At 31.5% G+C, this 18,185-nt stretch overlaps 2 protein-coding genes across 2 annotated transcripts; one reads left to right on the forward strand and one right to left on the reverse strand.

The window, feature by feature from the left end:
• The first annotated feature begins 5,955 nt into the window (after positions 1–5,955).
• On the forward strand, positions 5,956–10,044 carry LOC114410052 (aspartic proteinase Asp1-like). The gene is made up of 8 exons (XM_028373799.1): positions 5,956–6,274; positions 7,403–7,520; positions 7,897–8,120; positions 8,310–8,534; positions 8,616–8,757; positions 8,969–9,169; positions 9,265–9,337; positions 9,496–10,044. Exons 1-8 carry the CDS (start codon positions 6,039–6,041, stop codon positions 9,603–9,605), a joined length of 1,329 nt encoding a protein of 442 aa, XP_028229600.1. The 5' UTR covers positions 5,956–6,038; the 3' UTR covers positions 9,606–10,044.
• A 152-nt stretch (positions 10,045–10,196) lies between these two features.
• On the reverse strand, positions 10,197–12,031 carry LOC114410053 (NAC domain-containing protein 2-like). Its single transcript, XM_028373800.1, has 3 exons — positions 11,699–12,031; positions 11,324–11,604; positions 10,197–11,085 (listed from the first exon to the last, which is right to left on the reverse strand). Exons 1-3 carry the CDS (start codon positions 11,856–11,858, stop codon positions 10,651–10,653), a joined length of 876 nt encoding a protein of 291 aa, XP_028229601.1. The 5' UTR covers positions 11,859–12,031; the 3' UTR covers positions 10,197–10,650.
• Positions 12,032–18,185: the final 6,154 nt, after the last annotated feature.

The raw sequence follows: 18,185 nt of genomic DNA on the forward strand, positions 1-18,185 counted from the left end.
CAAATCTACTATCATGCATGATACTAATTTTCATATTTTAAAAAAATTTATCATATAAAATTCTTAATATATTATAATTATATCAATGTATTATTTTATTTCTATTTCAAAAAAATTATTCAAAACGGACAATATATTTAGTTTAGCTCGATTTTTTTATTTAAAAAAAGTTACTTATTTGAAAATTTAATCTTGAAAATTGAAAATAAAAAATACTATGATTATCAAGTATGTGAATGTAAATTGTTTTTGAATTTCAAGTCTTTTAATGTATAATTTTGTTAAATATAAAATTTTATTTTTTATAATAATCATATTCAACTCAAATAAGATTATCTATTTTTATGATACTTGTGATTCCTATTAAAAAAACAACTATTTCTCTAATTGTTTAATACAAGCTAAATTAAAAATTTATCCTAATTTTCTTGTGTTCCAAAACCAATCCTGTGTAGCATTCATCCAGCAAGCGTGCCGGTGCTGTTCTGCACGTGCAGTGCCCCGCCACATTGGTGTTTGGGTCTCGTATATTTGGGCTTATTGATGTCTTAGGTGATGTTTGGGCCTTGTTATTTCTATCTAGCGAATGACCCTAAAAATGGAGATTATTTTTTAGCCTTTAAGGCACCCGTATTGTTCTTCTTCAGGAATGTTATCCCATGGCATCAGAATGAAAATGTTGTTTGCATTAAAAGAGAGACGAAAAGAAATGAAATAAACAGCAAAATAAGATGAAATTTATATTTTTATACTTTAATTCAAAATTTCGTCTCAATTTATTTTTATTTCATATCTTTTCACTCCACCTAAGGAACTCATAATTAATTTTATACACTTAAAGCTATTTGAAATGTTCCTTCAACAAACAAAAAACTATTTGAAATGTGTCTAAAATAATCTCAACTACAGATTTTACGTTAGAGCATATACTACGAGTCTACTATAAGAAAAATGCATTCTAACTTAACCACACAAGCACTTAGTGTGTGTTTGGAAACGATTCTAAACTCAAATTGACGTGAATTTTTAGAAGTCACAATAACATTCCATTTTGACGTGAAAATCATGGGATAAGTGCATTTAAAACCTCTGCCCATACACTCTGTTAATTAGTCTTTTTTACTCCTCAAGCTTGATTGTAACAATTATTTTTATTTGAACATTGCTGTGTAGCATTCTTTCTCTTTAATTTGAATTAGAGTAATTTGTTTAATGAGTGTATATAATAGTCCTACCCAGCCTCTCACAGAGGCAGTCATGCAAGGTACGTAGGGAAGTGCCCAACTCAATCACGTGTTCATATTTTTAACAGAATTAAAGAAAAATGTCAAAAACTCATATTTTTTTTAAAAAAGGACTGTAAAAATTCCATTAACTTGTATCGTTTACTGCTTAACTAGATTTTAAACATGGATGCACGGATTAAATTATATATATATAGTTTTTATAAAAAAATATATCTATATTAATAAAATTAATTTTAAAAAATATTAAATATAATTATATTAAAATTGAGGAAAATAATTATTTATATTTTTAATTAAGGAGATATTGTTTTAAAAAATATTAAGCTTATTTAAACTTATTTTGATTGTTCTTTCTTCAACTAATAATAATAACGTAATACTTATCTGAAATATATAATAAATATATATTGATAATTATTTAAATTTGAGTTTTTGTTATTATAAATGCAATATTTGCATGCACTTAAATTTTTTGTGGTGAATCTAGAGGTTTTGGACCTAGGGGTAAAGAATCGTGGTGGTGGAATGAAAATGTTCAGAGCAAAGTTAGAGTAAAAAAAGAGTGTTTCAAGGAGTGGTCTAGGTGTAGAAATTCTGAAACTTGGGATAAGTATAAGATAGCTAGAAATGAAATCAAAAAGGCGGTGAGTGAGGCAAGAGTCCAAGCTTTTGACGGACTATACCAAGCTCTAGGAACCAGGGACGAAGAAATATCTATATATAGGCTTGCTAAGGGTAGAGAGAGGAAGACTAGAGATTTGGATCAAGTAAAGTGTGTTAAGGATGAAGAAGGCAAAGTCTTAGTGCATGAAAAAGATATCAAGGAAAGGTGGAAGGCGTATTTCCACAACTTATTTAATGATGGATATGGATATGACTCTAGCAGTCTAGACACAAGAGAAGAGGACCGGAACTATAAGTACTATCGTCGGATTCAGAAACAGGAAGTAAAGGAAGCGTTGAAAAGAATGAGTAATGGTAAGGCGGTGGGGCCAGACAACATACCTATTGAAGTGTGGAAAACTCTTGGAGATAGAGGTCTTGAGTGGCTCACCGAACTCTTTAACGAAATTATGAGGTCAAAACGCATGCCGGAGGAATGGAGGAGAAGCACGTTAGTGCCAATCTATAAGAACAAGGGGGATATACAAAATTGTGCAAATTATAGGGGAATCAAGCTCATGAGTCATACCATGAAATTATGGGAAAGAGTGATCGAACGGAGATTAAGAAAGGAGACTCAAGTTACTGAGAATCAATTTGGTTTCATGCGGGGAAAGTCGACCATGGAAGCGATTTATTTATTACGGCGGGTGATGGAGCAATATCGCATGGCCCAACAAGACTTGCACTTGATTTTTATTGACTTGGAGAAAGCGTATGATAGAGTGCCTAGAGAGATTTTGTGGAAAGTTCTAGAGAAGAAAGGGGTTAGGGTTGCATATATTCGAGCTATCCAAGATATGTATGATAGGGTATCGACTAGTGTTAGGACACAGGGTGGAGAGTCAGACGATTTTCCCATCACAATTGGTTTACATCAAGGGTCAACCTTTAGCCCCTACCTTTTTACCTTAATTCTGGATGTCCTCACGGAACAAATCCAAGAGATAGCGCCGAGATGCATGCTTTTTGCAGATGACATAGTCCTCCTTGGAGAGTCGAGGGAGGAGTTGAATGAGAGGTTGGAAACTTGGAGACGAGCTCTAGAAACACATGGCTTTCGCCTAAGCAGAAGCAAATCGGAGTATATGGAATGTAAGTTCAACAAAAGAACAAAGGGTTTCTAACTCAGAGGTGAAAATAGGAGACCATATTATCCCTCAAGTCACACAGTTTAAATATCTTGGGTCTGTAATACAGGATGATGGGGAAATTGAAGGGGATGTGAATCATCGCATTCAAGCAGGATGGATGAAATGGAGAAAAGCATCGGGGGTGTTATGTGATGCAAAGGTACCGATCAAGCTAAAGGGAAAGTTTTATCGGACTGCGGTAAGACCGGCAATTTTATACGGAACAGAATGTTGGGCGGTCAAGAGCCAACATGAGAATAAAGTAGGTGTAGCGGAGATGAGGATGTTGCGGTGGATGTGTGGTAAGACTCGACAGGATAAAATTAGAAACGAAGCTATTAGAGAGAGGGTTGGAGTAGCGCCTATTGTAGAGAAGATGGTGGAAAATAGACTTAGGTGGTTTGGGCATGTAGAGAGAAGACCGGTAGACTCTGTAGTGAGGAGAGTAGACCAGATGGAGAGAAGACAAACAATTCGAGGCAGAGGAAGACCCAAAAAGACTATAAGAGAGGTTATTAAAAAGGATCTCAAAATTAATGGTTTGGATAGAAGTATGGTACTTGATAGAACATTATGGCGGAAGTTGATCCATGTAGCCGACCCCACCTAGTAGGATAAGGCGTTGTTGTTGTTGTTGTCGTTGTTATAATTGCTACTTTTTAAATAAATTTATTGTAAAAATCAAAAAAATTATTTTAAATTAATATTTTAATCATTTTGAAGATATTATTTCAATTATGTGATATTAGTTTTTACTATTACTACTCCTTGTTCTTTTATATTAATTCCATTACTTGTTACTTTTTAAGGTCATTTAACTATAAGAATTTTTATATATTTGAGACTTTATATGTTTTAATTTAATTATTATTAGAATTATTTATCTATATAAGAATCATTATTTATCTATTAGACTTTGCATGTAGTCCTAATTTTTTTTTATATTATTACATGTTTCTTTTTATATGTTACTTTTTCTCATTCTTAATGAATTTGGAAAGATAATTTTATTTAATAATTGTAAATATTCTATTATTGAATACCTTACCATATTATAATAAATTTCTTAATAATAATAGTAAATATTTTTCATAATAATCAATTATAAGACATTAGGATTTTTTTCAAATAAATTTAGATATTAAAGAATAATAAATATTCGTTACGTATCATAAATATTAAAAGTAATGTTTATTTTATTATTATTTTATTTGTGTATTACTTATATGTTACATGTAATTAGTATCGTAAATTATGTACTATTTAACATACTTTTTCCATTAAAATACCAGTGAAGTTTTTGCGTCAATTTAATTGTCATTTTAATACATAGAGAAAATAATTTTGAAACACACTAAAGTAAACCTACTACCACTTCGGTGTACTACTCTAAATATCATCTATAACAAGGACTCTTCATGATAAAAAAAATTTATAAGTTGATGATATAAAATAAAAGTTAAATTAATTATTGATTTTTTTTTGCTAAAAATGTGCACACTATTTATTTATAATATAGCAGAAAAAAAATAAAAACATATACAAAATAGTTCAATGATGATAATGATCAAAACATAAATAAACATAATAGTAAAATAAGAAATGAAAAGAAAAAATGCATAAAGTTACATACGTGGAGAGAACACATAACAATAATATAAAAACATTTTAGATATTAAAATTAATTTATGTAATTTATATAATTTACGTATTAATTGATAGAATTATATTAATTTATACAATTATTGTAAAAAAATCTGTATATCAAAATCAATTTATAAAATATTTTATGTAAATAATTTATATATTAATTTATGAAATATAATTATAAATTGAAAAAATTAAAACAAAAATATGTAAGCTATTAAAAATAAAATATATAAAATAATATAAAATAAAATTTAAAAGATTTATATATTAAATATTTTTTCAATTTATAAATTTTTATAATTAAAAAAGCATACTAGTGATATATATAAAATAGTGTTTATAAAATTAACTAATCAAAGTAGGTATTTTAGTGATTTATTTCCTTATTTTTAAATAAATGATCATCAGTCATGCCAAAAGCAATATGAAAAATAAGAATAAGAAGATTAAATATTTTGGTTTAAAAATAGAAATTAAAATTGCAGATTTAAATTATAGGAAAAATAAAATTCCAGTTTAGACTTTAATTTATGCACATTATATATCTCAAAGTATAACAATCTGATGCTTATCGTGCAACGAATAAAAAGGCACATTATCGAGCTTAGGATTTGAGCAGAAGGAATGACCAATAGACACAAATCTTTAGTACTATATATACCGAAAATTCATGTATAATTTTTTGAAAAAAAAATATTTATCTTAACAAATTGAAATTTAAAAAAAAAACATCTTTTTTATTCCGAGGATCAACGTACAACTTTTTCATCAATTAACAATTTTTTTTTAAAAAATAAATCTACGATAGTGAAGCAAATATTTTCAAACAAGAAAAATAATAGCATATTTATTTTTGTTGATAAAATTACGTGAGTAGGGTTTTATGATCACCAAGTTAGAACATGTTTCAAGATTTACAAACTTTTATAGAAATGCTTAATTATACAATCGCCTAATACCAAGACTCTCACATTCGTATGAGATTCAAACAACATGCAATAATTCCTAAAAGAAAAATGCAATGCCATACTAATAAATAAGAAAAATAAAATGTACGTATATTGAAAAATATAAAAAGAAGATACTTTTAATATAAATGGAAAAAGAAAATTGAAAGGTATATTTATGGGAGGAGGGTTGATGCAACGAAGGAAAGAATAAGCAGCGGGACAAAAAATGCATTAGAAGAAATCCCAGTTTTAATGATTGAAGCAATGCTTTTATGGAGCGACACCATGATATAAAAATGTTTCATGCATTAATTTCCTCTAACACGCAACGTACCCTGCACTCTGCACATTATAGCCTTCTCTCGTCACCGTTACATGGTTGAACGAATTCAAAGATGAAGTCAGGGAAGTTGGGAATTTTGGTTCTGCTCGTCTTGTTCAGCTCTTCTACTTGTTCCGCTTGGTTTGGTAGTAAACACAAAAGTTCAAGTGGAAGGAGCTCCTTTCGTCCAGATGAAGCATCGTCATCGTCATCGTCGTCGTCGTCGTCGTCGTCACCATACATACTAAACCGTTTTCGTGCTGGCTCATCGGTCGTGTTCCCGGTTCACGGCAATGTTTACCCAGTTGGGTACGTAAAAGGACCTTCCTTTTTTCTTAATCTTCTTTTTGTTCTTCAGTTAATTCACTTTATGCCTTTCTTTCTCCTCTCCCCCGTTTTGTTCATCCCTTTTCTTGCTTGGGTTCTCTTTAAGTTCCCTTCTGATATATATATATATATATATATATATATATATATATATATATATATATATATATATATATATATATATATATATATATATATATATATTATTTAGTTTATTCTAGAAAACAACACTAATAATGACGAAGTACTGCACTCCATCCTGTTCCAAATATAGAAAAAATATATTTTTTTTCTTAAATATTATAAGAAAATTTCAACTATCTTCCTCTCATATAATATTACTATCTCCAAAACACTCTTCATTTAATTAAAATTTTATTAATTTTAATGATTTCTTTTTATTTCTTATATCAAGTCCAACAGAATAAGTTAGAAAAAAATATTTTAAATTGAGATTAATATAATTAAATATGATTAACTAATTTTTTTGTTGACATAAATCATTTTTTTCCTACACTTAAGGTCAGAGAGGATTATTGTATAACCAACTTGGTGTGACATGTTAAGCATATAATCAAGTCCCTTAATTATTTGGTCATATTTGATTTTCAATTCCTTAAATAAATCTTAAATATGTATGTATGAAAAAATATTTATTAAGAAATACAAGCATCTTAGATAGATCATATCTCACGAGATTAATTCAGTAGAAGGGTTAAAAAAACCAATAAATTGGAATAAATAAAACACCTTAATATATGGGTTTTCTTTCCATTTTCATTTTATGTATCCTAATTGCCTCTAGTAAGGAAATACATGGATTCATGGAATCAGTTAATCAAAATTGTTTGATGAAGATCGAATAATTCGTACATCATTTTGGTAAACTCGACTTAAAATATAAACCATCCAATTCTCATCCAACGGTGTAGACTCATGAATGCCTGAATTAGTAAATGCAGGGAAATGATGGAAACTATTTCCGTTTTAATTAGTTCCATTCATATATTATATGTAGGCAAGTTTTTTTTAAAATAAAATTGACACATCTTGAAATATGTATATGCATATGGCTCTAATATAAGTCACCGTTACATTCAACATTCACAGGTTTTATAATGTTACTCTCAACATCGGCCAACCACCCAGGCCATATTTTCTAGATATTGACACGGGTAGCGATCTCACCTGGCTTCAATGTGATGCCCCTTGTTCCCGTTGCTCTCAGGTGAATGAATATTCACTCACTACCAATGTTCAAAAATCACCTGCAAAAATTAATAAAGTTTTTTTTCCCTTGAAAACATGCCATATCAATTGGTTATGCTATTGTGGTGTACTTGTGCAATTGGTTAGCTAGAGAGCTATGACTTACGTTTTGATGTATTGAACCCTTTAAGCTCTTTATTATCATTCTGGTACATCTTGTACCAGTTTGAGGCTTTTAATAAATTTCATTTTGCCTCGTAACATGTCATATGAATTGAGATGAGATTGGAGGCTAGGCCCATCCTAGCAAATAAGATACATGTATGGTATTATTAATCTGTTTGATTACAATCTCCTACTAATATTAGTCTTAAATATTTGTTGCTTATTTTCAGACACCACATCCACTATACAGACCCAGCAATGACTTAGTGCCCTGCAGGCATGCCCTCTGTGCATCCTTGCACCTCAGTGATAACTACGACTGTGAAGTCCCACATCAATGTGACTACGAAGTTCAGTATGCAGATCATTACTCATCCCTTGGTGTACTTCTCCATGATGTCTACACTCTCAACTTTACAAATGGAGTCCAACTCAAAGTTCGTATGGCACTTGGGTTAGTATCATCATATCTCAAACCATTTTTTACTTTCTTACTTTTATGCTTTATATTTTCAGACTTCAGAAATATCATTTGATCATGACAACAACCTTGCATACTCATTATGAGTGTACCACATGTATTTTGTTGAGAAGTAAAAGTTCTTTAGTTTATCTTATTTCTTTTTTTAATTCCTTTTTGCAGGTGTGGATATGATCAGATTTTTCCAGATCCTTCTCACCACCCATTAGATGGAATGCTTGGCCTTGGCAGGGGAAAAACCAGCTTGACATCACAGCTGAATAGTCAGGGTTTGGTAAGAAATGTGATTGGGCACTGTTTGAGTGCACAAGGAGGAGGGTATATCTTCTTTGGAGATGTGTATGATTCTTTTAGACTAACTTGGACTCCAATGTCATCCAGAGATTAGTAAGTAGTCATTTTACATTTTCCATATGTATTGTCAATTCTTTCTCTTGACTGAGATCTCATTTTTGTTATCTGTCTCAGCAAACATTACTCAGTCGCAGGGGCAGCTGAACTCCTTTTTGGAGGGAAGAAAAGTGGGGTTGGAAATCTTCATGCTGTTTTTGACACTGGGAGTTCTTACACCTATTTTAACTCTTATGCTTACCAAGTACTAATTTCTTGGGTCAGTTGAAAACATTCACTAATAATCCCTAAATTTCAAGCATTTTACAACGCACGTGACATTACTAAGATGATATCATGTCAATTTTCATCATGCAAGATTTGAATTGCTCGAAGAAAGACAAAATAGAAATAAAGCATTTCTTCAATAGTACAAGAAAATATTGACATGTTACTTAACATGGATCTTTCCCTTTAATTTCCACATGTAGTTGAAGAAGGAATCAGGTGGAAAGCCCCTAAAAGAAGCACATGATGATCAAACTCTCCCTCTTTGTTGGCGTGGTAGAAGACCTTTCAGAAGCATATACGAAGTGAGAAAATACTTCAAGCCAATTGTGCTTAGTTTCACCAGCAACGGGAGAAGTAAAGCTCAATTTGAAATGCTTCCTGAAGCATATCTGATAGTATCAGTGAGTCCCACCTAATCAATTCCTTCTAGATTGACCTTTTTAGTGCAAGTAAAAGATACATTTTATGTGTGAAGGCTAATAAATTGTTCTGCCAGAACATGGGAAATGTTTGCTTGGGCATTCTAAACGGCTCTGAAGTAGGGATGGGGGATCTGAACCTAATCGGAGGTAGGAATGTTGTAACTATCTCTTTTTCTTCTGATGCTTGTTCTGGATAATGGATATTATCACTTGTAGTGTCACTGTTCTTAGATTGTTTAGCAGTTAATTAACCAAAACTCTAAATGAAAAACTGCATTATAAAATCTCTGGTCCTGTTTATGCAGACATATCCATGCTAAACAAAGTGATGGTATTTGACAACGACAAGCAGTTGATTGGTTGGGCACCAGCAGATTGTGACCAGGTTCCAAAATCCAGAGATGTCAGCATTTGATCACAAAATATAACTCCTCCGCTCAATTTACACCTATATGATCATCAAATAGTAGCTATTAGGGTGGCTGTATAATACGAGTGTTAATCTGCTTGATTAGATAGCCATATGCTGTGTTTAATAGTAGTATATTGGCACGTGGTATAGAGGTCTACCCTGATTATTGCTGTTTATAATCTATATATTGGACTGGTTACACTTACTAAGTAACCAGCCATAAAAAATCATCATAGTACATTAGTTTGATTCCACGGCTTTGAGGATTTGATTTGGAATGGCAAAGCGAGGAGTCAAAAAAGAGTAATGCAGGTTGATGCAAATATTAGATGCATCTCTTGATTCTATAATTAATTATAGACAATTTTATAAACCGGATAGTTCCATAAACATTATCAACTTATTATTTTAGTAAATGGGCAATTGATTTGTGTTTTGAATATTTTGATTATTTTACTGCAAGTTCTTTTCTTTTGGCATTGTTTCTGTTCTGTTCTGCCCATAACGACATTTACTTCAGAGATAAAGACAAAGTCGTATATGGTACGAAGTGTCAAACATGTACACTCGAGGCCAGGCTAGGCTGCACCATCATTTCCATCCTTGGAAAGCAAGATTTTTCATTCAGTTGTTTCCTTTGAATGGAAAAGTAGAAAGTTGTATATTACAAAATATATGAAAAAATCATATGCTGGAATAGCAATGGAACAAGAATTTTCCTAAGTGAGTCCTTACACCCACACATTAACCCTCCAATAACCTATCATCAATTTGCTCACTTACTTTTTACTTACTGCAGCACCTAATCTCCTTCTCTCATTTTTTCTTTACACCAAGAACCAATCCAAATAGCCCATTTCAGCCGAATTCAACATTCCCTCATCTCTCTAGAACAAAGAATAAGAATAGTTGCTAAGCTTGGCCTAGCCCACATCACATGTTAGGTGCAATGCAATTGCATACAAATGCTGACTTTTCCTTTTAAAAAAATAATAAAACAAAGATATTTGCGGGTCCCATGTTGCTCAAAACGTTTCGTTTTCAGTTTTCACATCTTCTGTAGGTACATGAACATGTCCTGCAAGGGCGAGAGCTGGCCCATTTGATACTGAACAGTGCCAAAAAGGTAATCATCCACGGAAAGGTTATTATCGTCCAAGTAATTAAACTGAAAATCAAACGCGTTTTCTAGCTTTAGGTCCAGATCATCGTTCCACTTGGGGTCGCTCTGCACCTCCCTCTCGCACGTGACATCGGGCGAAACCACGTGCTCCGAACTGCTCGAGTCCGTGTTCAACCTTGGCACCGAATCCGAAGTCTCCATGTACAATTGCTCATTTCCTAGCTTATGAATCTCTGGCTTCGTCTCGTTCTCGTGCTCAAAACTATGAACCATCTCAACATTCATCTTCGCTGCGCCTGTGTTGTATTTCTCAATCTTCCCTTTCTTGTTGTAGATTCGACACAACACCCAATCATCAAGCTGTGCACCATAACACAACAAAATCAGATCCTTCTTTATAAAAATTATAGAACAAGACTTATGCAATTCTAATTGTTTCCCAATCAAAATTAAAGTTTCATAATTTAGATATGTTATATAAGTGAAACTCTAATTTTGATTAAAAACGAAAACTTTTTATGCTAGACCCGCTTGGTTGATTAAAAAACACTTAAGCAAACTAATCTAGATTTTAGTGAAATTCCAATTTGGGACATACCCTCAAGTTGTTGTTTTTTTTCTTGGAGGCAGATCGGTCAACATTGGCGAGGCGATATTCGTGCATGATCCAATTGGTTTTCACACCTTTGGGGGCTTTTCCGGCGTAAAAAACCAGAGCTTTCTTGATCCCAAGCGCTTTCGGTTTTCCGATCGGTTTATCAGCGCCGGTGGCTTTCCAATAGCCGCTTCCGGCGGCGCGGTTCGGCCGTGAACCGTTCGGGTATTTCCGGTCCCGAGGAGAAAAGAAGTACCATTCTTTCTCGCCGTAAAAACCAATTTCTGCATTGACCAACTCATAATCAATCAATTGAACTAAACGATACAATTGGAATTGGTTTCACACAAAACGAAACCCATAAGAAACTAAACGAACCTGGAAGCTGCCATGGATCAAACTTGTACAAATCGACCTCTTTGATGACGGGAACCGCGATTGGTTGACCAGCGCACTTCCTACACAAGTAGTGATTCACCAATTCTTCATCAGTGGGGTGAAATCTGAACCCAGGTGGCAACTCTAATTCTCCCTTCATTCGCGCGCGTTTCTTCTTCTCTTTCTTCTTGTGTGTTCTTCTTCCCTTTTAACTGAAGATTCTTCTAATTTGCAAGCTTTTTGTTGTTGTTGATTATGTTGGTTTTCTTCTTCTTCTTCTTGGCTCTGCTTTGCTCTGCGACTGCGATTTGAAACGTATGAGAGAGGACACACTGGGTGGTTTTTATAGCGTGAAGGAACAAAACAAACAGAGTAATTTCGACACGTGCGTTATTGAGGTGGAGGCCAAATCCATTTGACAATTAATTTAATAAAAATAATAAACAAAATTATATTTTTAATCTCTAATCGTCTTCAATTCCAATATGAATGATAAAAATGTATTATAGTTGTGAATGTATATAATAAATTTTATTATATACAATCTTTCTTTAATTTATTAACCAATATCTTAAATAGATTAAGAAGCCTATGTTATTAGTGTGTGACAAGGTTTGACATTGATTAGGATGAGCGTAGCCGCCACGTAGCAGTGGTGGAGTGGGCGTGGCGCACGTGAGAGTGTTGGTGGCTTTGGATGTTCTGTCATGGCTTGCGTCACTTGTCGTGCCGTACCTTATATTTTCAAATGTCGGCTCCATAGTTATTAGCGATGGTTGACTACTATGCTGGATAGACGATAGTAATTATTGTGTCTATCTAGTCCACCCACCCAAGCGTGTCGTGTTCCTTACTCTACCCATTAACGTTGTGCCTCGTGTCAACGTATTGTGAATCTTTAGCGTGGCACCACCACATTCTCTTAAGAGAATTACTCATCATTTCTTTTTGGTCCCCTTTTTGCTCCTTTATTATTAGCTCCTTTTAAAGAATTGAAAATAAAAAAATATCAGAGAATATTTTTAGTTATATTCTATTATAAATTTAATATTTTATAATTCATTTCTTAATTAGGATACTTGTTGTTAGCAAAGTTGCAATGTGCATTTTGGTAAAAATTAATTAATACGAGGAACTAATGTGAAGTGACATAATTAATAAATAATATTATTTCTTAAATACATGATCAAAATATTTGATTATAAATTCATGCATATGAAGAAGAAAATATATATGTTGAGAATAAACTAATCTTTTAACTAGTTTTTAGTATATCAAAAGATTAATTTTTAATTTTAAATCGAAAGATACTCTAATTAAATAAAATAATGAGGGATAATAGATAATATAGAAATTTGGTTTTTTTTAACACACATATGGAATTTGTTCAACATAAATAGTTATTAATTTTTATGAAAACTAGAATATTAATTAAATTTCTGATTTCTTATTTTACAAGTTTGTACATAGATCGAGAAAACGAAATGGAGAGAGTAAAAGTTCATAATTTTTTTATATTACGAATTTCTTAAGCACGCTTGATGGAAATAAAACAAAATATAGCTCATTTTATTAGAACACACATATGTATTTTGTTCAACATAAATGGTTGATATTGAAAAGACTACAAGTTATTAAGAATTAAAAAGTTGAGTTGAATACTGAAAGATAAGTTGATTTATTGAATTAAAAATATTTATTAAATTCAACTAATAATTAGCTAATAAATATAAAGAGAAACAAAATATTCATGTGTATAATAATTTAAATTTTAAGTAAAAAAATAGTGGTGGTAAAATTACAATTATTAAAATAACATTTTAGCTTTGAAAATTTATATTAGATCCTGAAATTTAATGTAATATGTCAGATGGTGACAAATTTTGTAATATTAAGACAAATATTTTACATCAATTGCTTTATAACTGATTTAAAAATACTTTCTAAATAGGTTATACTAAGAATTAATAAAGAAAGTATTTTATTTCTCAATCACTTACATACAAATTTACACTTAAAGAAGACTTAAATATATTAAAGATTGATAAAATAAAAGAGAGAAGAAGCTAAAGAAATTGGCATCCCTATTGTATCAAATGAAAACAAAAAGAAAGAGCGGTTAAATTTCTCAATTCGGCCCATATAACAAAAAAAGAGAAAAATCACCATCACTTCGTAATAAGAAAATTATAAGTTTTTTTTTTTTATCGTTCATAGAATTGATTAGAAAGCATTGAATTTCTATATGATTGTATATTGTCTGATGAAATCGATTTAAAATGTAGAAAACAATCAATATTAATTTTTTTTTATACCAGTGAATTTTTTTTATAGAAATTAATAAGGAAATATGAAATTTTAAAAAAATGCATTTCCCAACTTGCAAGTCATGCACTATTTGTACTAACTTATTAAATTAATATTTTTTTTTTAAAGAAAACATCTTCAACCAAACTTCTCTAAAATGATCTAGTTGGCTACTTTATAAATTGTTAGCTATCTCATTATCTTGCCGAAATTACTATAATTGATTATACAATTTGTTGATGACCGCTATAATGGAAATAATTAAAATAAATATAATTTTTTTTTATTAAAATCCACAACGAGATCGAGTGTGTTAGTAATATTAAATGTTATATTCTTTTATATAATAATTTAATATTATTTTTATTTTTAGTATGATGATGCAATAAAGTAAATATTAACATTGTTGAAGACACCCATTTAGTTGAAGAGTATTTAACTTTGGCTTAATTTTTTTTTATCTCACGTTTGATTAAGATTGTTTTTAATTCTTCAAATTTAAAATTGATCATTTTAATTTCTATAATTTCAGAAAAAGATTGTTTTAGTTTCTTTGCCTAAAAACCTACTCCAGTCAAACACTATCAGAATGAATATTTTGAAGAAGAAAAAAATACATGTTGTAACTTGTAAGGTATTTGATAATAAAATTGCAAAATCAAAGTACATATTGCTATGTAAGTAACTTGCAATTTGTTATTCACGTAAGTGTGTTTGTCTTTCAATGTTGACATTTTTTTTTTCTTTTTTTACGATAGAAACAGAGACAAAAACGTCGTATTACCAGGGGCGAGACGAAAGTAAGCGGAAACTTTGGTTGCAGAGGATCTTAACCCCGATTCAACGGCGAGTTTAAATATTACGTCAAGTTCTTTGGCACCCACGTACCCAAACCAGCGTCATCAGCTAGCTGTGTTCTTGGTGTTTTGTTAATTCATCTGCAACCCATGAAGCATGGATACTTCAATCTCTTGTCGTGTTCGTTGTCCGATATGTATCTGTGTCAATGTTCGACATTGACACGACATTCATACTACATTTTATATTTTGAAAGGTATCCACATATTTATATCGTGTTCGATATACATGTTGGTATCGATGCTTCATAATCTGTAACACTTTCCCATTTTTTGTTTCTTCTCGTGCAAGAAATCGGACGCCAACGAGGAGAATAGTCTACACACGTTTTTTCTTTTTTAATTTGTTGTATTATCTTATGTGAGTACTATAAGGGGGATTTAATTAATTTGCCATGTCACATTAATTAATGAATATTGAGTATTTGAGTGTTCAGTTCATGAATCATGACATTTCTCATGAGTTCTCTATCTGTGGCCATGGTTTGTTATGCGAAAAATCAACATCGTGCCCTTTTCAGAAATTAATTATATTGCATTGATTTCCACACCTTCCCATCATCATGTCTCATCTAGTATTTTCATTTCTCTAATTACGTTCACTACATGACAACTTGAATTAGTCGATGCTTAATTAATTTATTTTTTGTGAAGAGTTGATGCTTATTTTTTTTAAAGAAAAAATTGATTTTATTTATAAATTATTTTTAAAGAAAAAATTGATTTACCGCAGTACCAAAGGACAGAAAATAAAAACTGGAGTGAATAATATAGGGGGAAAAAAAATACTAACTATGACTTATTGCCATATGGCAAGGTGCTTCTTATTGATCCATGACCCTTTTAATGTGTTGCTCGATCAATTCAATACGTTTTTTCTTGGGAGAATTCAAAAACACATGAACTTACTAGTAATGCATCATAAAAGTATAAAACAGTGAATTCTTTTAGCAACAACAACTTTTCGTGCGTCAAAACAAGTAAACAAAAATACGGCGCCGCACACAAATTAAGGCATACTAGTAGTATAAAACTGGATTTTAGGGTCTCCTGCTTTTTAGCCAGACCAATATTAATTGAAATACTACGTACTGTGGCACTATTACACCAAAAAGCATAGGGCATGCATGTAGTAAAAAACATTAGACAAATTTCTCAAACTAGATTGCCCCTTTTAAAATAAATTGCATGGACTGGCCATTTGTTTATAGTTTTCTTCACGGCTACTTTTTTCCTGTACGCACTTTGTTTATTTATGGGTATAAGGGGATGAATTAGAGTGGCTTTTTGACCCAAGTTCACTTGACATTAAAATAAAATGGAAATATTGAAAAAACAGAAGGGTATAAAGCGAGAATATTCTTATGATGTCATCTATTACAGGAGTTAGAAAGTGGATTAAAAAATAGGATGTGGAATCTAGCTAGTTCAAGAGACGTAAGGAGTGACTTATGCCCAAGCTGTGTGGAAGATACCTGGATGTTTCCTTCCAAAATATATATCTGGGGCAGTAGGCCAGGGATTAAGCTAATTTGGTAAGATATTCCATGGATCAGGATAGAATAGCACTCTTTTTCAATTCCTCCAGTCAAATCATTGCCTTTTCCTTTCAATTAGGCCAAGTTGTATCACATATACCCTTTGAAAATCCTTTGACTTTTACTTTTTTTTCCCTTTTTCTTCACAGCTTGAATAGTAAATTTTGATTAAAAGTATAAATAATCTGAGTATACAATTTTTTTTCCTGGGGCTTTGAAAATGAATGGTTGAGAATAATCAAATCCCCATGCTAGTTCATCTAATGAATGGTCGTATACTTGGGCAATAAGTATGCTGATGTTCATAAAGCATGTCCATGCCAGGAAAGTAGTCTAATCAATTATAAACTAATTGATTATGATTAAAATTAATATAAAAATGAAAAAAAAAATAAAGAGGCAAGGAACATCTCTATCACTGGTGAATCTATCTAGGATCGGTGTAGCGACTGAAACAGCCAAGTGAAATGAACATTCTGATCTTAATTAATTATTAAATGTGGCACATGTTCTGGGAAGCTTCTTCATCCTTCATGCTAGCTGCCAACCTTGACTTCTGCTTCATATCTCCCTAATGTACCTATGGAACCGACCAACTTGCGCATTTATCGCTTTCATATATCTGTGGTGGCCCATGTCCTCAGTTGGACTCTATATATAAGCCTTCAACTTGGACTTAAGTACATCACAATGACTAAATTAAAAAAAAAAAAAAAACTATCCTTATCAGACATTCATAATAATTTTATCTAACTGATTAAAAATGTTTTTAGTAAAAATAAATATATATGATCTAAAAAAAAAGAGTAATATGAATCAAATATCCTTACTGTCACTTTTTTTGTCTTGATTTTTGTTTTTGCTTTGAAAATAATTCAACCATTATATTTAATATCATTATCTTATTAATTTGGTGTATAACTCTAGAATGCGAGGAAGTGATTTCTTCCTCTGAGAATCTGCAAGAAAATATGGATTGATATTTAATATATATATATATAAATCTGATGATTGACACCAAAATCTGTTGTTCAACTGTTGCATTATGTTATGTTTTGGGCTTTAGCGGGTGGTCACGGGTATCAAGCACCAGAAAATTAGACTTCTTATGTATTATATGATTGTTGGGTGAGGCTTGCAACTCCAAGGACGCCAACATAACATAACGTTGAAAACAATCGGGTTGCTGGCACAGCTCACCTAACAAAAGTTGCAACACAAGGGACAACACCAAAAAAACCTCTTCCCATGAAGAAAAAAGTAAGTAAAACAACCTACGTGCCCTTTGTTCCTCCTTCAAGGAGTGCATTCAGTCCCTTTCCCTTACATTCACTTTTTTCATCCAATGGTATAAACAAAAAATAGAAAGTTTAAAAATAAAAGGATGATCTAAAAAAATAAACTATACTCCTTTTATTTAGATCATCGGCTTTAACTGAATTTTAGACCATTTAGATTGAGATATATCCTTCACTAATTGAGATTTAAAGTGTTAGAAGGATGGTAGTACACTTTGATGCGACTGAGATGCCGGATAAATGTACTATGATGCTTTAGTTAGTAACAATTTTACCAAAGTGATAATATAATAAACACCTACTTAACATTATTGACGTTGATTGTATTTATAAGAATATGATATGGACTTGATTCCTTAACATTACAATGGTGGATCCAGGAGCTTGAGTGAGTGGAGACAATTTATTTTTAAAATATTTTTTATATACTTATAAAATTAAAGTAAAAACATGAAAATTGGAATCAAGTATAATGAGCCTAAAAAAT

This window comes from Glycine soja, chromosome 4 (genome assembly GCF_004193775.1).
Source record: "Glycine soja cultivar W05 chromosome 4, ASM419377v2, whole genome shotgun sequence".
Classification (NCBI taxonomy): domain Eukaryota; kingdom Viridiplantae; phylum Streptophyta; class Magnoliopsida; order Fabales; family Fabaceae; genus Glycine; species Glycine soja.